General features: G+C 51.2%; 6 protein-coding genes across 6 annotated transcripts; 2 read left to right on the forward strand and 4 right to left on the reverse strand.

The window, feature by feature from the left end:
• Nucleotides 1-1222: 1222 nt before the first annotated feature.
• On the reverse strand, nucleotides 1223-3103 carry N7533_007439 (alkaline phosphatase; the record flags this gene model as incomplete). Its single annotated transcript, XM_057104089.1, has 2 exons — nucleotides 1223-1527; nucleotides 1591-3103. The coding sequence occupies 2 exons, from the start codon at nucleotides 3101-3103 to the stop codon at nucleotides 1223-1225; spliced, it is 1818 nt and encodes a 605-aa protein (XP_056959046.1).
• Nucleotides 3104-3332: 229 nt separating this feature from the next.
• Nucleotides 3333-4279, reverse strand: N7533_007440 (uncharacterized protein; the record flags this gene model as incomplete). Its single annotated transcript, XM_057104090.1, has 2 exons — nucleotides 3333-3535; nucleotides 3724-4279. The coding sequence occupies 2 exons, from the start codon at nucleotides 4277-4279 to the stop codon at nucleotides 3333-3335; spliced, it is 759 nt and encodes a 252-aa protein (XP_056959047.1).
• Nucleotides 4280-4973: 694 nt separating this feature from the next.
• Nucleotides 4974-7898, reverse strand: hmt1 (putative vacuolar ABC heavy metal transporter (Hmt1); the record flags this gene model as incomplete). The annotated part of the gene is made up of 3 exons (XM_057104091.1): nucleotides 4974-6228; nucleotides 6307-7457; nucleotides 7554-7898. 3 exons carry the CDS (start codon nucleotides 7896-7898, stop codon nucleotides 4974-4976), a joined length of 2751 nt encoding a protein of 916 aa, XP_056959048.1.
• A 2194-nt stretch (nucleotides 7899-10092) lies between these two features.
• On the forward strand, nucleotides 10093-14339 carry N7533_007442 (WD repeat protein; the record flags this gene model as incomplete). The annotated part of the gene is made up of 3 exons (XM_057104092.1): nucleotides 10093-10274; nucleotides 10492-12825; nucleotides 12872-14339. The coding sequence occupies 3 exons, from the start codon at nucleotides 10093-10095 to the stop codon at nucleotides 14337-14339; spliced, it is 3984 nt and encodes a 1327-aa protein (XP_056959049.1).
• A 360-nt stretch (nucleotides 14340-14699) lies between these two features.
• On the reverse strand, nucleotides 14700-16377 carry N7533_007443 (uncharacterized protein; the record flags this gene model as incomplete). Its single annotated transcript, XM_057104093.1, has 2 exons — nucleotides 14700-15407; nucleotides 15457-16377. The coding sequence occupies 2 exons, from the start codon at nucleotides 16375-16377 to the stop codon at nucleotides 14700-14702; spliced, it is 1629 nt and encodes a 542-aa protein (XP_056959050.1).
• A 232-nt stretch (nucleotides 16378-16609) lies between these two features.
• N7533_007444 (splicing factor cactin) lies at nucleotides 16610-18522 on the forward strand (the record flags this gene model as incomplete). Its single annotated transcript, XM_057104094.1, has 5 exons — nucleotides 16610-17113; nucleotides 17175-17651; nucleotides 17712-18341; nucleotides 18412-18444; nucleotides 18505-18522. 5 exons carry the CDS (start codon nucleotides 16610-16612, stop codon nucleotides 18520-18522), a joined length of 1662 nt encoding a protein of 553 aa, XP_056959051.1.
• Between the last annotated feature and the right edge of the window lie 669 nt (nucleotides 18523-19191).

The following is a 19191-nucleotide window of genomic DNA, read 5'->3' on the forward strand; positions in this document are numbered from 1 at the left end:
TCCCTGCAGAGATGATCCCTTAAGCATGCAGGATCAAACTGATTATATCCGATATGCTGTGACACTCATGAGCACAATATTTCAATCCCGGGGCTGCACCTTTGCGACTTACTGGTCAATGCTGACTCCTTCCATGAAGCATTTAGACAATCTCAGGTACAGTATTGTAGAAAGTTACCGAACGAAATAGTCCCCATGTAATAATTTCTCACTCCTACTTATAGGCTAAGTAGTCATCTACTCTTACCATTAATTCGCCTTGCAACCACAATCGAGCCACCGTACCTCTAGAGCAGTCGTCTGCAATAAATCAACTATTATCTGATCTCCTGACTTCCACTATTCAAATTAGTAGTAAGTGTCTCTAGCTACAGCGAAAAATCTATCTACCCAAACTCAGCCTAGATACCATCTAACAGCTCTAGAATCATGTGTCTGTACAAGGGCTACACATACACGTGCGATCACACCTGCTTTAAAATCCACCTTTTCTGCCCCCAAATATTACGTCAATTAAACCGCATCAACAATACCTTTGAGCGAGAGAAATATGATCTCCCATTCAACCCTGATATCCCGGACTGCAATCCACGGTATATAAAGGATAGTAGGACGGGGCAGCCGGTCACAAGCTTCTCTCTTAGGAGGGGAAACTCGCTGGATATGACAAATATCGATTCATGGCATTGCGATATTGAGGAAGTCTGCCCTTCTTGTAAGGATCGGGGTTTTTAGGATTGGGGTTGGTATTGTTAGAGTTAATCATGGCTCCAGGATGGCTTAAGCTTGGCTCGGGGTGACTACCTGGTTACCGTGGGTATTTTTTTAAAATGCATTGTGGCGTAGGGCTTTCTAGAAAGATCAAATTCATTGTGTAGTTTGTATTTTATTGAAATCAAAGTTGGGCTCTTTTGTACATCGACCCCGACTCCGAAGCTTTACCCCTGGCTCGGACCCCATACAACCTTGGAAGTTTGAAATGGAGTGGACAATATCCCAAGTGTAATTAGTTTCAGAACTTTGGTGTTATTCACAAATTTATACTGGTATTATTTACTGTTCCCGTGGCTACTAGTTGTCCTTAGGCAGCGACAGCGAAGAACTATATTTCTATGAATGTCCATTGTATAAAGAGAATGTTCCAAGTAGATAGAATGCCCCGCCCAAAAACGCCAGTTTATGACAAGAAAATCCCGAAAGCCCCAAAGAAAAGATTCATTTCCTAGTGAGGTCCACCGCACCCGCAATCATCTAGAGATCGCTTCTTGAATTGGTGGTGGTACGTGTCCAAGCCATCGGTCTCCACATCGGAGCCAAGAGCATCGCCCATCCAACTATACTTCTCCAAATCGGGGGACTCCTCTGCCTCTGCGGTCCAGTAGGCAGCAGACCGGAGTTTCTTGGTGACGGCACCAACGTCGAGATCAAGATAATCCGCGAGGAATTGGCCGACTTCGATATTCTCGTGGTTACCTGTTAGTGGCCAGGCATTCTTAGAGGAGGATGCATAGATGTTGACATCGGCAGCTGGGGAAATCGGATATTAGTACATGGGTCTTTCTAAGCTTCACACCCGAGCTAATTGCTTACCGGAGTGACCGTGAGTGGACCAGCCAATCTGGGCTCTACGGCTGATGATGTCTGCAAAGATGTATTGCGTGGAAACGTCAGGGTGGAGCAAGTGTTCCACCTCCTCGTCTGAGGCATCGGTAACACCCAGGTCCTTCTTCAGGATCTGGAGGATATACTCTTTCTTCTTCTTGTCGCTCTTGTCCTTTCCTTCTCCTGATGTGTACTCGTTGAGTTTGTTGCCAGCATACTCACTGGAGTGCTTGGAATCAGCGAGAACCTGCGGGTACCATAGGTAGTCCGGGTAGTCCTTGTTGAGTTGACGAGCAGCAGCCAGACCACCAGTTTCATGGTCGGAAGTACCGACAAGGACACCAGGTGTACTGTCCTTCTCCAGGAATTCGAGCACGGCGTTAAAGGCCCTGTCGTATGCCATTACCTCGTGCACTTGAGCGGCAGGGTCGTTACCGTGACCGGCGTGATCGATACGCGATCCCTCAATCATCAAGAAGAACCCTTGCTCACTGTCCCGGGTTGCCTCGCTCAGCGCAGTTAGCGCAGTACGAGCCATCTCCTCCAATGAAGGGTATACATCGTTCTGGTGACGGCGATCGACCTCATACGGGATGTCCTTTTCGGCAAAGAGACCCATCAAGGGCAGCTTGATTCCAGCACCGCCATTCAGGGCGTCGAATCCAGCGCGGTCATTCAAGTAGTTGAATCCTTTCTCCGCGGCCAGTCCCACGATATCCCTGTCATCAGCGCGGCAGCTTCCCTCGGTGGAGTTGGGCAAGAAGTGGCATCGGCCGCCGCCCATCAAGAGATCGACAACCCGACCCAAAGGGTGCTCGCCCACCTCCTGTTGAGCGATGCTGTCTTCGTATTGACGCAGATTGGCATGCGAGGCAAAGCATGCGGGAGTCGCATCCGTCAGACGGGTCGTCACAACCAGTCCAGTCTTATATCCAGCCAGAGCAGCTGCCTCGAGAACAGTTCCGCAGGGGGAGTGGTCGGGGAGCACCGAGATGGCTCCGTTGTAGCTCTTGTGTCCGCACGAGAAGGCTGTCGCTCCGGCGGCGGAATCCGTTACCAGGCTGTTGCTGGATCGTGTGCGGGACTGACCGATGAGGTGCTGGTCCAGGATGAGGGTGTCGTCGATAGGCAGGCCTTCGGTATGTTGCCGGAAGCTTCGCGTCATTGAAAGACTCGTCGGTCCCATTCCATCCGACACCATGAAGATCAAGTTGCGCTTGCCGGTCGGCTTGGCCCCAGGGCCCCAGTGATCCTTCGGGGGGCCGGCGTGGTCCTTCGACGAGTCATGCTGGTAAACTACCGCGAGGACAATCACAATAATTGTGGCGATAAGTGCCCAGGCGAAGAGGCCGATCTCTGTCCAACGACGCCAGCCTCGTCGAGGGGCTTCGGTATGCCCTGTTGCCTCCCCCGTAAGCAGGGCATCTTCTTCTTCGGCATACCGAATAGATGAACGCTCAGACGAGACACGCGGGGCCAGAAGTGGTTCGTCCCGCGACATGATGAGTGATTATAAAGTCGTCAAGAGCCCAGGCACAGCTCTAAACTCCCAGATGGTTCCCCGACAAAGTGTGGAGTAGTCGAGAGGCGGGCGAGGGGACCCTTATTAATCACGTGATCATGAATTAAGTTGTGTTTAGGTGCAGCAATTATTATAACACTACGGAGTACTGTACATGAGATTGGAGATTTCTCCTTTCATAGCCCAAATATAGGATCCTCTGTTCGCCTTATTTAGTCCGTGGCTTCCACCCGGTTGGGATCATTGCCGCGGCGACCTCCTCGACACCTCGCTCCGTAGCCAACAAGTTAAACTGCCCAGCAGCATTCCGGGTATCCTGAATCTCCACTCGAATGCCCAGGGCATTAATATGACGCTTAGTCTCAGGTGACAAAGGCATCGTAGTATCACCGAGACCAAGAATAAGCATATCTGTTACGAAACGTCAGCGTCAGCCCAGCAACAAAAAAAAAAAGGCAACCGATGTATATATAGTTTCGTTTCAACTCTAGCGTCGTAGCACCCCCAAGGGAAAACGAGCCCTCATCACCCGATGCGCCTAAACAAGGCGACCCATGACCGAGTGACTAACTGACGCTCTATCGAACTTTCTCACGTACCGGGACGAGGCCACACGACACTCAGTAAGCCCCAGACTTCCTCAGGCAGCTCAAACTGGCCCTTGGCGTTGACCATAGCCGCTTTGGCCGCCTGGTCATTCGCCGCGCCTTTGATGGCTTTCCACGGCCGCCACGCAAACGGCTCGCCACCGACCAGGAGCAGCGCGTCGCCGTTCCTCATTCGGACCCCATTGCTCAGATCGAAGCCGGTGTCTAGCGTGGCGTCGATCGCCGCTGCAGGGGCTGCGGCATCTGCTAGTACGTCGAGCGTGTCGAAATCTGTCTGAGTATCTTCTTGAGACTCTGGGCCGCGGTCGGGAGATGTGGGCTTGTGCGTGTGGGATCGTGAGACTAGTCGGGAGGGGCGGCTAACTGAACTATTGTTGCGGTAGGTGGATGGGATGGAAAACGGGGTGGTGACAGAGGCGCAGAGCGGGCCATTTGATGACGGGGTTGCGCGAGGAAATCGAGATGCGTTAGCTCGGAGGCGGAGAGGGCTTAAGGCGGAGAGAGACGTGCGTAGGGCGCGGAGAAGCTGAGGTGAGGGAGAATGCATTGTGGACAAAGGTAGCGAGATTATCGGTGAAGAGTATGTTGGGCGATTAATTAATGGAGTTGGGAAAGTCTGGCGGAGAACTTAGGAAGTTGGGGAAATCTTGGCTGACGAGAAAGTACCAGGCCTTGGCATCTCGACCGTCTACTCCTTCATACCTAGCTACTAGGATCTTAGTATCTAGCATCTCAGTGAATACCTTGACTGCTCCAGAAATCTGAATTGCTCGCGCATAATTAATTGAATATCCTTTGTATTAATGTATTCGTGTCGGCGGCCCTAGTGATTAATCTAGTTTTTTTATTTCCGGGTGTCCCAATCGTGACCGTACTGCACCAGGTCGATATGAAACAAGGACAAGGACCGTGTCATACGCTTCGTAAATCCCACAACGCCAAGAATTGCAATGAAGAATAGAATGAATCGCAAGGGAAATCAAACCAGGCACCAAAAGATGAAATACCCGAAACGAAAACAAAAAGAGGGTGACAGAGGAAAAAGCTTGTGTCAAAACAGCCTAAAACTCATGCCATTCCAACTTTTCCAAACCACATTACGTCCCCACACTTTTTTGGTTTCCTCGGTCAAAAGTATTATAAAAAAGGGCATATGCACACATTGAAAGACAGAATTAGTGTGGAAGGACGAGTGGTTGCAAATTGTGGAGTCTATACAGGCCGACCACGGAAGGAAGGCCTTAGTGAGCGGTACGGGTAGTACCATTCCGGTCTTCGTCTGATTGACTGGAGCTGTCATCGCTATTGGTGGCGTTTCGAATACGCTCTGCACGATCTTGAAGGACTTGCGCCTCTGCAGCGGCTTTCTGTGCACGAATTTGCTTCCGCCACATACTAGCGTAGCGGCCCTTCATGGCCAGGAGCTCCTCATGAGTACCGCTTTCGGCAACTTGGCCGTCCGCTAGGACAATGATCTTATCCGCTGTCGTGATAGTACTGAGACGGTGAGCAATGACGAGCATAGTTCGGCCGTGAGAGAGGGTGGAGAGCGCCCGCTGGATATGCTCCTCCGTATCGGTATCAAGTGCCGCAGTCGCTTCGTCAAGAAGAATAATTCGAGGGTTTTTGAGGATAGTGCGGGCGATCGCCACACGCTGTTTCTCACCGCCACTGAGTCGAAGACCACGCTCTCCAACCTTGGTGTTGTAGCCATCGGGGAATGCCATGATCTTGTCATGGATGCTAGCAGCGCGGCAGGCCTGGTAGACAGCTTCATCAGAAACGCCCTGGTTCGCGTACTTCAGGTTATACATCAGTGTCTCGTTGAAAAGCACCGTATCTTGCGGAACCACTCCAATATGTTTACGCAAAGAATCGATGGTAATGTCTTGGACGTCATGGCCGTCGACACGCAATGAGCCCTTCTCGGCATTGTAAAAGCGGAACAGGAGTCGGAACACCGTCGACTTGCCACCACCGGATTCTCCAACCAGAGCGGTGGTGGTTCCTGGTTCACAGTGGAATGACAACTGATTCAATGCAGGTTTCCGTGCGTCATAGGCAAATTCAACATTCTGGAATCGAATGTCGCCCTTGCACGTACCCAACGCGGTGGCACGCTCGTTGTCAACCACGGTAGGTTGTTCCCGGAAAAGCTCCAGCATGCGCTCAGCATTGATCAGAGCAGATTGAATGGAACGATAGAAGGTGCCGAAAAAGTTTAAGGGGCCTTGAAGTTGGGCCATGTAGGTCAACAAAGATACAAAACGGCCAACATCCTGCTGGCCCGTTGCAACCTGGTATGCGGCGATGAAACAGGTGAGGAGTAGACCAATCATGAAGACAGTATTCTGACAGGTGTTGAGAAGTGTCAGTGAGAATAGAACGTGGTATTCCGCCTTTTGGTACTCATGAACGGCGTCACGGTATCGGTTGAATTCGTATTGCTCCGCGTTGAAGTATTTCACCGTTTCATAAGACACCATTGAATCGTTCCTGGATTGTGAGTGAAATGTCAGTGCTGCTCAGCGAGATAAGAAGGAACAGAAAAAAATCGTGAACAGATCAACGTACTTGACAGCATCCTCTTGTCTGGAAGCATTGACCATTTGTCTTCTGATCTCAGCTCTCCACTGTGCCATGCGGACGGTGACATAAAGATAGCCAAAAGTGGAAATACCGACAACCAGGGCGTAGTAGACATCGAAATAAACCAAGAAATACCCAATAGCAATGATCAAATCGAACAGCATGGGGACAACCTGGAATGTGACTTGTTCCAAAAACGTATTGATCGAGCTGCCCTTGCTCAATGCCGAAAGCACTTCGCCGGTCTTCTTTCCCAGATGAAAGTCGAGACTCAACCCATGCACGTGCTCAAAAGCAGCGGTGGAAAGCTCCATATAAGAATACTGGCTGACCGGAATCCAGAGGCTGGAGCGTAAAGAGCTCAGCGAGCCCTGGCCACCCTGGAGCCAGCGATAGAGAACGTACAGAAAGATCTCAATCCATGGGACGTGGAATGTGCTTGAGTTTTGCTGGTCCACCAGAGCTGTAGTGATCCTTTCGACTTGGTTTGGGACCAAAACATTGACAACTCGCTGAAGGACCACCAGAATGAAGCAAGCTACCACAACAATCTGAAGACGCCGGGACTTGGATGGCCACAGGTATGGGAAGAACAGGGAGTAACCCCTAAGATATTCCCACCAACTTGTGGAGGGCATCGTAGTTGGGCGTACCCAAGGATCTTGAGGTTTCGCTTCCGAACGAGGGGCCCCGTTTGTCGAGCCATAAGCGTGGCCATTGGTGTGGCCATTGGTGTGACCATTCTCTGCCCCGGCAGAATCTAGAAGCCCAGTAGTTTCGGAAGCACCATTCACACCGTGAAGGGCATGTTGGTTATGATTCTTGTTGAAGTTGATGGAGTTGCAGATATAAAGGAGGACCAAAGCGAAGAGGAAGAATATACGGATACTGTTGGAGACCACTTCCATGCTTTCCCATGCGGTCATACTCCTACGAAGTCGACCTCCCTTGGGATCTCCAACAATAGGTTCATGGTGGGGCGAAGTGTAAAACGACAGGGAGGTGCTAAGGATAACCAATTCGAAGGGGATGGCGACGGACCAACAAACGAGTTGAGCGGGAGTAGGGGATGGGGTGGTATCGAGTAGGGTCATGAGAATCACGGCGTAGTCGAAAAAAGAGCCAACGATGTAGATCTGCGATAGGGTTGGTTAGCTTTGGTATCTTTGGAGATGTCGGCAAATTTCGCCCGCATGAACCAACCCCCCTTGGGGGGCGACTTCCCAACTTACCACTACCGACTGACCCCGCCACCATTGTTCCGATCTAGCAATCACCACATGGGCGACATAGATGGAAGCATCAGCGAGGAATGTCAAGAGAACTCCAACTGAGAGCCAGTTGAAGCAATGCTTGACAGTGCGGGAGAAAGTCTGCGTCTTCTTCGGGGTCGGGCTACGGGCCCGTCGGGGAAGAGCACGTCCACCAGGACCGACATTCTCCGCATCTTCTTGATTGGCATTGCGAGCAAGGACCATAGTGTTGGCCACAAAGGCCACGACGAAGAGGAGGAGGAGGATGACCGGGTAACATGCTCGGAGGTAGTCGAGCAGCTCGCGAGCTGCTTCAGGATCCATGATGGCCGAGCCGTATTATTCTCTTTTTTTTTTTTTTTGCCACTCCTCTTTTTCCCCGGAATCAGGAAAGGAAAAAAAGAAGAGAAAAAAGAAAAAGGGAAAGGAAAGGAAAAAGGGAGAAAAAGGAAAGAGTGATATTCAGATGAGTTCCATGACACAGCGGTGTCCCCGAACCGAAAGGAGGAAAGAGGAAGAACGGGTTCGGGTTCGGAAACGACCTTTTTGGTGGCCAAAAAGGATCGACGCGAGGAATGCGGACGGACGCGGGGATATGGCGAAAATGGTACTCCCCACGAGGGTCGGAGCTTTTTTAGAGCAATCGATTTTCAAGCTAATCAAGGTTCGTTGTTTAATTTCTTTGAGAAGGTTGTTCTCTCTCTTTTTTTTGCTTTTTTTCTTGGCTTCTTTTTTTTTTTTGAGATGTTTGGTTAAAAAAGAAAGGGCGGGGAGTTGCAGACGGAAGTGGGTGGGGAGAGAGAGAAGAGAGAAACCTTGGAAGAGAAGGAAGAGAAGCTTGAAAGGAGGGGGAAAAGGAGGAACCAAAAATTGAGCAGAGATGGTGGACGGCTTTCTAGCTTTCTGAAAGTGGAACACCAAAAAGAGTGGCGAATTCAGAGAATTCAAAATCACAAATCGAGGTGTCCAAGATGCTTCAAGGTGTATGGAGTACTGCAGTAATGCACTCTGGAAGTACTAAGAGTAGTATACTACTAGTAACATCCAGAATGACGGTGTGGATGCAGGCTGCAGCTACCTAAGGTAAAAAGGCTCCACTGAGGAGTCTAGTACGTATAGAACAAAAGACCAACTCGCCTCACCGGCAATAGTATGATCCCCCGGGGTCTTTTATAATCGGATTCGAGCATGGAATTTCCTAACTCCGAGATGTTTGCCAAATGCCTTAGGTTCCAAGCCGCGTCGGAAATCAAATGTGATGCCGCAGAGTTGAGCAATGGTGCCCGATGGACCAGGTTGGAATTTTCAGGATAGTAACTCCTACAGTACGAGTAGTACTTCTGTAGGAAGTGATGGAGGTGGGAGAACTGGTAATCTCCAGTTTAAAAAGTACCGAAGATCATTAGACTCCAGGGCTGACTCGGACCTAGGTAAACACTACTCCTAGCAGTGTAGTTGGTAGTATGAGAATACCGAGGTATAGATATGATATTTCAAGGAAGAGCGGGAAGAAAGAAAAGGAAAAGAGAAGATCTCATGGGCCTCCATGTGATGGGTTTTATATATCAACGGAGAATATTTACTACTATATGTGCTACTACCTAGGTAGTAGTGTTGGTCGTTGTCGTACTCGGTCTGCATACGTCAAGACTTCCAAGATTCAGAGTATCAACCGTCCAAGGTTTAACAAGTGAACTTTCAAACCTTGGAGTACTAGTAATACTAGTAGTACCTATTATTCTTATAAATAGTACTATCCAACCATTCTAAAGTTGTGGTAGACCATGGAATGACCTCTAAAAATAATCCAAATAAATATCTGGTTATACACATGCCTATTACATACTTCTCACTGGTACTTTCTTTGCGATCAGATGCACCATCGACCTCGATCTAGATCCAAGTGATGTGCAACGCCCTAAGCAACCCTTGGACCTGTCCGATCAGATTCGTTGGATTGGACTGCGCCCCCCTCCCTCTACGGAGTAGTCCACCCCCCCCCCCTCTCCCCCTCGTCAGCTAGTCAAACTAGTCAACTTTGATTTTGCCATCAGGGGCGATGACCAGGATACTCCAGGGCTGTCCCATCATTGGACTCCCGCAAATCCGAAAACTGAGACATGAGCTGATCAAACCGGTCCATGGAATCTATCGTGGGTCCGTCCGCGTCTATGCTGCTTGACATGACATGACATGGAGGGTACCTTTGATACCTAGGTACCTACCTCCCACTCCACCCTTTGTTGCCTCACATCTCTGGCCGGGCCGTCCTGCAGTGAAAAGTGTTCAAAAAAATTCCAATCTGATCTCTTATGTGTTGGCGTCTAGACCGCTCCTGGCCATGCCCAACGGACGCCCAAGGTTCCAAGTTCAAAGCTGGAGAATCTACACAAAGCACCCCCCCCTTCACCGCTTGCGCAACCCCGTTCGGCGCATTCACTTTCCCAACCCCCCCCCCCTCCCCTCCACTCCGTTCATGACAACTGGTCGTGTGCCCCCAATGGCCACCTGAGGAGCAATGTCAGACCTCTCAGGGTCACGTTCACCTGCCCCTCCTCCCCCGCCGCCGCCGACCCAGAAGTACTCACGCGCTGCGAACGCGTTAGCCCGCTTCGCTCAGCCCTTCTTTTCGGGATCGAGACCCCCCAGTCCTCAGAATAGCCGGGTCGATGGCCCTAGACCGATCAGGTCCAAATCTCTGTAAGTGCTGCATGCCGTTTCACACCGCTCGTGCTTTCAATCGCACAATCAATCAGCTCCCTTGGATTTCATATTCACCTTCTGTTCCACGATCCCTCTCTTCCGCTTTCCCCCCCCATATCTCTACTCCTCATTCCCCGCTTCTGCCAGATCGGATCACATCAACCTTCCTGCTATATCACATTCAGATCGACCAATGACAACCTAACGTCACCAGACCAGGCGAACCTCAGACAGTTACCCACCGGACCGGCATTGCCATCGCCGCACTTGATATCTCGCCGCAGCGGACACATGCGGTGATCGGAGGCAAGGATATCCTCAAAACCATCCGAGTCTCGCCTGATCACTCATCGGAAGAATTTAATATTCGCAATACTGTCATCAGCTATGCATCCACCCATCATGATGCGGGCGTGTCGATGCCGCATAAAGACCAGTTGAACGTGAAGGACGTCAAGTGGTCACATGGTAATTACGACCGAATAATCGCTACGGCTGTCGCCAATGGCCGGGTCGTCGTTTACGACCTGCAGCGGCCCGGCCTCCAATTATGTCGTTTCCAGGGCCACAACCGCCAGGTTCACCGACTGGCCTTCAACCCTCATCTCGCATCTTGGCTGCTGTCCGGCAGCCAAGATGGCACAATTCGGATGTGGGATTTACGATCCGCCTCTGCGAATCGGGGGCCTTCCACGTGCGGCAGCAAGCATGTCTATCAGGGCAATAGCGATGCCATCCGGGACGTCCGGTGGTCTCCCACTGACGGTGTCGTGTTTGCGACCGCTTCGGACAGCGGCGCCATTCAGATGTGGGATTCGCGCAAGACCAACGCCCCGCTCATGAGGATTGCGGCTCACGATCGTCCGTGTTATGCTGTTGATTGGCATCCTGATGGCAAGCATATCGTCAGTGGTGGTACAGACCGCCAAGTCAAGGTCTGGGATTTCTCCTCCTCCGCCGAGCGCCGACAGAAACCTGCGTTTCAGTTCCGGACCCCCCAGGCCGTTACCAACGTCCGCTGGCGGCCACCTTCATGGGTGGGTGACTCGCCCGCTTCGGGGGAGTGGCAGTCTTCCCAGATTGTCACGTCCTATGACAAAGAGGATCCACGCCTCCACCTGTGGGATCTCCGCCGCCCACATATGCCATTCCGGGAGTTTGACCGATATGATGCTCCGGCCACGGATCTACTCTGGCATTCCAAGGACTTGCTATGGACGGTCGGAGAGGCCGGGGCATTCACACAAACAGATGTTCGGTACTCTCCAACAGTCATCAAGCGTCGCCCCATGTGCTCGGTCGCTTGGAGCCCCAATGGTGAGTTTGTGGCTTTTGGCCAGAGACGACTGAGGCGACAACCTCCCAACGTCAACACCACTCAATCTCTTCCCTTCAATGATGACGATCAGTTTAGCACTGGTGATATATCATTGAGTCAAAGCCCAGCAGACGATTTCCTCGACGAAGCCGTCCTTGCAACGTCTTTTCGGCCGCGACAGTCCAAAGCCCCCACAACGATCTCCGGATCGAAATCGCTCGGCAACACCCCACCCGGAGCCGTAGACAGCATCCCCGTTCTCGACCTCGAAGAAGCTTTAGCCAAGATCTCCACCCCTACCCCTAGTCAGTTTGGAACTATCGGAAGCATTCCTGGTGCCACGAATGATGCATCCCTCTTCCGATTCTTGGCGCGGCACTACTCGCCGCTGATGGATGAAAACATTCACAACCAAACCCATGTAGATGTATTGAATTCTCTCATGGAGTCTCTCGACCATAACGCGGAGCGTGCGGATGACATTTCTCTCCCCAAACTCGCACAGACTTGGCGGATTGTAAAATTCGCTATCATCCAAGAGCTACAACACAGGTCGAGGGAGCAGCCTGCAGGGAAAGGCGCCGCGAACGGCAGACAATCCAAAGATGGAATCTTGCCAGAGAAGGCTCAATTGATGGTAGATGAAAATCGACACGGGAAAGTCAAGAGTCGGTTGTTCAAGGGTGTTATGGAAACGGAGGGACAGAGAGGACTCACCACAGAAGCTGAAAGTACATCGAACATGACTACCCCACTTGCGCAACCGTTGCCCGACTCACCCATGGACTCTTGGACGGACAGTGACTCTCAAATTCCGTCCATCAGTGAAAATGCCATCGACCTCGATCCACTCCCACCGTCCGTTTTAAGCTCTCATAACGGCTGGGGCATGTCAGGCCCCGAAGCCCCCGCTCCTGCAGCACTTAGACAAGAACAATCCGCCACTTCCAGCGAAGGGATATATGCTTCGGGTCAACCTATTGACTATCTGCGGGAGCCAGGACTGGCAGACTCGGATAGTGACCAAAGATCTGCGCCCAGAGCTATTGCAGGCAGATCAGACTGGCGCCGTCGAGATCCCCCGGATTTGCTACGACAAGCATCTGAAGACGACTATGACCAACAGATGGAAGATAAACGAGACGCAATTCGTGACTTCAAGCAAACTCCAAAGAAAGTTTTGACGTTGGAATCCAACCGCCCCCCCCACCACAGAGCGCTACCAGCGGCGTGACTCTTCAGAGAGTTTTCCAATGTTCTCCGCATCTACGGACAGTTCACAACCCTCCAAATCTCTAGGAGCCTCGTTTTCCTCCAATGGGCAATTTTCCGACCGTCGGATGTCGGATGCTGGCCAAGCTAGTGGTTCTTTCAACGGTAGAAGGCTTTCTTCTCTCGCGAGGCGAGAATCTACTCTAGAGCCTACCCAGGAGGAGCTTGAAGATAGTTTGGAACTTCAAGATTCTGTCCTCGAGGAGGATGGTGGCCATCTTGAGCGACCATCTAGTCCTGCCCCGCTAATGAAGCAGTCGACCCCCTTCAAATACCCAGAAAGCGAGGATCACTTCAAGTCTTCAAGGAATGGGGTTTCCACAGGTGTAGCGGCCTGTCCTGTAGTCGCTGGCATCTGCGAAGATATCTCTCAAGTAAGACTTCCGCTTACGCCCGATGCATCGGATCCAAAGCCATGGAGCATCGAAGCTATTTTGAAAGAGACAGTGCGCTATTACCACAGCAGTAGCAGCTCTGTGGACATCCAAACTGCTGCCCATTTGCTCCACAAGCTTCATATCATATTTGAAGACTGCGATGATATTCTTCCATATGAAGAGTGCGAGATGATCTTCAAAACCTACAATGATCTTCTGATCCGCCACTCGCTGGATTTGGAGGCTGCAGAGCTTCGCCTGTCATGCGTGTCGAAGTACCCTGCCGTCTATGACTATGCCCAGGCGGACACTTTCATGAATGTTTTCTGCCACTCCTGCCAACGACCATACGAGAACCCCACACGCGACAACACACGCTGTCATCGTTGCAACACTCCACAATCACCTTGCGCAATCTGTTCAAGCATCAACCCGCCCCCTGAATGGGTTGCAGCTGAATCCCAACAACACTCAATGAAAGACCAAAGCATGATGCCGTCGGAACCCGATGCCGATACCGTTTTACGCCTCTCATCGAAATCTTCATTCCCCACTGAGCCTATTCCCGCCAACGAGCTCGATGCTTTCGAATCTTTCGCCACACCGAGGCCGAAAGGCTCGGCTCTTTGGTCATGGTGTCAAGGCTGTGGCCATGGCGGCCATGTCACCTGCATCACAACTTGGCTCAGCGATCTTTCTATGAGTGAGGGCGGCTGCGCCACGCCCGGCTGCATGCATGACTGCGGGCCCGGCCCACGTCGCGAATCGAACCGGCAGATCCTCCTTACCGAGTCAAAGCGTCGCGACTCCGTCAGCCGTTCTTCCGGCGTGGGTCTCGTGAAGCGAGATCCTTGGTCGAAGGGCGAGAGCAAGGCCGTTGAGAAGGTTCGGGGTATGCTTGGGGCGGCAGGTATTGCTGCTGCGACGGGCCAAAACACTGCTGTGTCGAACGCCTCGGGGAACTCTGCTGCTACTAGCCAGAGCGCCCTTTCCTCTGGTGCCGTTTCGCCCAAAAGAGTGAGGCTCGTCACGCCCGTCGAGCATGGAAGGCGAAGAGCGCCTTCAGGTCGAACTAATGCTGCGCCGCAAGAGTAGTGTAGTGGTACGGGGGCTTTGCCTAGATTGTCTGTTCTTCGGCAATCTCGCTTTTGCAACCTGCAACTTATCTGGTTATTTGTTGCATGGTTTGTATTTTTACCAAGATTTTCCAACCGCATTGCTTCGAAGAAGCCCGGAGTATGGGAGCTCGGTTTTTGACCTCCTTTTTTGGTTTTTTTTTTACAGCGAGTCTTTTCTTGTTCGGTTTCCTTCGTGGAACTTATTTTTGATTCCCCCTGTCGAAAGGCAATTCATTTCAATTCATTTCAATTCAATCACTCACTCTACAAGTAATCCGATATTTCCAATATGTTAATTCCCTCTACTTTCCGTATGTCTCGTAGCAATCCGAATAGATCAAAACCTCCGTTTCTTCTTCGCCGGTGCTTTACTCTGAGCTTCCATCTGACGTTTCAGTTCCTCACGTCTCCGACTCGCCTTCTCCTCTTCCGTCTCGATGACTGCGGGGAGTGCTTTGACAGCAGGTTCGGCAGGATTTTCTCTCTTCGGAGGACTCTGAACTGTTCGTTCTGGGGATGCATGCTCACGTTTAGGTGATTTGGTCGGCGATCGATGAGCTGGCAGCGGAGTGGGAAACTCAGGCGGCGGTGTTTGCTGACGCTTTGCCTTGCTTTTGCCGCCTATAACGCCTAGTCTCGAAGGCTTCTTAGCCTTGGCTGGTGAGGGCAGAGGTGCGGTCTCGTGAGCGGGTTCGCCATCTCTGACCGGGCTCGGAGGCGCTGGGATTGGATCCTGTGATGGAGAAGGGGGTGGTCGTGGCTCCTCTTGTTGCTTTTTCTTGCCCCCGATGACACCGAGCTTACCAATAGCCTTCTTGGGTGGGTTTGTTGTAGGCTTTGGTTCCGGGGGGATGCTTGGTGCTTTGGTTTTTCGTGGAGCGGGGGCTATCGAATCGAGATCTGGTTCTGATTCGGACGCTGCTGATCCATTGCCTTTATCGGCCTGAGCTTGAATGGGACCCTTCTTTGAAATTGGCTTTGGCTGTGGCAAAGAGGCTTTGGTCTTTATGACTGAGGCCTTTCTCCGAGGAGGTTCTTCATGTTGCTAGATTGCGTAAGCATTAAGATTGGGCGAGAATGAAGGGTTCACAAACCTCAAATTCAGAGTCGGTGGTTCCCGCTGTATCTGCCAGATCATCTAAATCTAGCTCTGAAGATTTGACTGGCTGTTCTGTTGAGCTGGAGAGGGAGGCTGGTTCTTTGGAGGCTAGGTCAGTTTCCTCTTGGGAGGTAGTAGTTGAGAATGTGCCAAGCTCATCCCACCAGTGTTCTCGCACTGGGTTGAAGCTCATGAGACGCTTCTTAAAATTCGAACCGAACATTTCATGGACTAGATTTGAAGCCAAATTGAAGGTATCGGAAGAACCGCCTTGTCGGGCGAGCCAGGCCTTCTCGTCAAACTGTGCCACACCTTTGACCAGCTTTCCCAGCTCAGACCGCGTGTCACCTTTGCGAGTGGAGCGTAGTCCAGTGGCACTTGGGAAAATGGTTCTCATGTCCACGCCGAGAGCCTCTATCCGGTCAAATAGCTTGTCCAAAACCCAGTCTTTTTGTTTAAGCTGATCCGAAAGCGCTTGCTGGCGTAATTCCCAAGCCGCTTCATCTTCCAATAATGGGAGAAGGATGCGATTTGTCAAAGATGACGTGGGCTCCTTCGATAATTGTAATGTCCATCTCAAGGGCCTCAGCGGGGCAGGGAGTTTGGCACTGATATTGATGTCGATGGAATCAACTTTGGATCCACTGTTTAGTGCTGGCTTGCCACCAGCACCACTAAGTGCCTCCCCGATCTTTGTGAGCAAAAGTTCCAGCTGATCATCTCCTTCACTGGGGTCAATAGTGGTGAGTCCCTGTTCGGCGCGTTTGAAGATATCCTTGCGACACAGTTGCTCTGACCAGATAGAAGTGAGGTCAGTGAGATAGAGCTCATAGCCTTCACGGGTCCAGGTGTACTGAAAAATTAGCGACGGCAGTGATTCCGCCTGTAAAGATAACTTGCGCCATGATGAAGACATCTCTGAGAATCATCTGTGGTGGATGAAAAAGATCGCGCACCCTGCGTCATACGAAGGTTGAGCTTTGGCCCGGGGTTGCCTGGGGCCGGAGAGCTAACTTCGCCGCACCCGCCGATCAGCCGCATCACTTTTCTCAACCTCGCGACCGGGCGTTGTATCACCACCACCGCCTACACTCCCTGCCACAACTGAGACACCCACCCTAGAGCCCATTTTTACACACCCGCGCCGAATGTCCGCGCGACTACCCGACCGGGGCGCGAAGCGCAGCCGATCGCGATCCCCATCATCCTGGCGTCAACCCCATAAGCACCCCCGCGGACCCGATGACCGACAAGACTCAAACCGAGGATGGGATCAAGGCCGATCGCGCCAATCAAACCAGCCCCGAGACATGCGTGATCAACTGCGGCTCAACCAGATCCAAGAAGACGAGCAGGCGCGGGAATGGGTGGCGCAGGAGGACATCTTTGTCTTGAAGCAAGCCAAGAAAAAGGCAGAGATCCGAGTGAAGGAAGGGCGTGCGAAGCCCATCGACTGGCTCACGGTTACACTTCGAGTGATCGATCCCACACGCGACCCTATGGATGACGAGATTGCCGACTCGGAGATTGATGTTGTGGACCCAGATGGGGTGTTTGAAGGGTTGTCACAAACCGAGCTTCAGGATCTGGAGCACGAGATCGAGACATTCCTTAAATTGGAGTCAAATGCGCAGAATCGCGATTTCTGGCAGGTACTGAAGGCTTCATCGCCATGCTCAATGTATGGATTTATGCTAACATTTCCTTATACAGACTATGAAAGTTATCTGTCGAGATCGCCAGAAGACTTCAGCACCTGAAGGGCGGGCACTCAGCTCCGTGGCTGCTGACATCAACCGGCTACTGAGCCCGAAGACATACGAGCAGCTCCAAAATCTGGAGGTCCAAGTAAGGAGAAAATTGAACTCAAATGAACCTATCGACACGGACTACTGGGAAGAGTTGTTACGCAGCTTAACAATCTGGAAAGCCCGGGCCAGACTAAGAAACGTCTTTCAAGCTGTGATCGATGAACGCGTTCGTGATTTAAGAAAGCAGCAGCGAGAAGAGGCGGAGTCTGTGCGGGAAAAGCTAGCTCCCCTTGCACCGGCTATCATCCAGAGTGAGTGCCACCAAGACTCTACTCGATCAGCCGAGTTCGAAGGCTTGGATCCAGACCCATTGCTGCAGGTGCGCGCGGAGGATAAAGGATTGGAGATCATGGATGAATCTAGCCTTCTTCGTCAAGTGGTAAGTCCTCGGAATATGCTCTCGAAAGCCCCTATACTAAACTATTTTCTTCTTTGATAGGCCAAAGAACGCCAAAAGATTCTGCGCATGGGATTTGTTCCTCTGCGACAGCGACAGGCTGACAAGCCTGCTACAGCCTTTTCCAATCCTGCTTCTAGTGTGACCCTTGCTCCTGCTACTGGAAGTAGGTTTTCATCTCTCCCCAATGATGATTTCTCGCAAGCGACCAAGGCTTTGTATGAAAAAGAATTAGCCAAGGGTGTCAGCGAGAACGAAGAGATTTTCACTGGAGAAGAGTCAGTTGGAACTGGTACGCAGCCCCAATGGGCTAGCAAGCACCGGCCCCGCAAACCACGATACTTTAACCGAGTACAAATGGGTTATGAGTGGAATAAATACAACCAGACACATTACGATCATGATAATCCGCCCCCAAAGGTTGTGCAGGGGTACAAGTTCAACATCTTCTATCCCGATCTTATCGACAAGGTTAAAGCTCCAACATATCGCATTGAGCGAGAGAATGGTCGCAAGCGTGGAGAGTCTTCTGCCGAAGCTGGAGAGGAAGACACCTGTCTTATTCGGTTTATGGCAGGAGCTCCATATGAAGATATTGCCTTCCGCATTGTTGATAAGGAATGGGATTATAGCGCGAAGCGCGAACGGGGATTCAAGAGCACATTTGACAAGGTAAGAAAAATCATACATACCTATCTGACCGCTCTTTCAACAGGAAGCACTAACGTCCTCTGTGTGACAGGGTATTCTCCAGCTTCATTTCCAGTTCAAAAGAGTAAGTGCCTTCAATGACCTCAAGATGTGACAAGAACAATACTAATTAATTTTGTCTCAGATCTATTACCGAAAGTAACACACGTCACTACCACATGGGCGTTTTATCGGGATGGAGGTGGATATTTGTGGATATGTGTGGTGTATAGAGTACATGCAGTAGGGTAAAACAGGTTGTATCTTCCAGAGAGCGGATGCCCTATTGAATCAAACTACTCTGGACTGATTGGACTGGAAATATTTCCCCCTCCGTTTTTTTCTTACTTTCCCGCATTCAATAAGCCTAAACTCTGAGCATCTTTCCACGTGTGGGGTCTACATTTGATGCTTAATCTGACTACTGAAAAGTCGTTTTCTCCCTCAACCTCTTTTAAAAAAAAAGTTTGTCGATAGCCATCTTTCATTTTTGGCCCCATTTCGACCACATGGGAGGCGAACCAGCATCCTGCATGGGAGGGGGGTCTAGTTGCTACTTCCTTCAGGAGTCACGGTACTTTGACCTACCTATAGCCTGCAGAAACTTTTGGCTTCTTCCGGAATCGCGGAGACGTTGAAGGCTAGTGTTATGGTGACACCATGCCGGGCCTGCAGTAAGTACTCCGTACGGCGTGCATCGATTCAAGACTTCCGGCTGGCTGGAAGCGGTCAGCCATAAAGAAACGCCCGGCACCCTCAGACAGGACAGGAATCTAGACTCAGAGTTTTCCAGAAAGCTCACACGCTTGCTTTCAGGCCAATGCATGATGGG

The sequence above is a fragment of the Penicillium manginii genome (genome assembly GCF_028828005.1).
Source record: "Penicillium manginii strain IBT 31320 chromosome Unknown utg000005l:1.0-5665137.0:1.0-5668048.0, whole genome shotgun sequence".
Taxonomy (NCBI): Eukaryota; Fungi; Ascomycota; class Eurotiomycetes; order Eurotiales; family Aspergillaceae; genus Penicillium; species Penicillium manginii.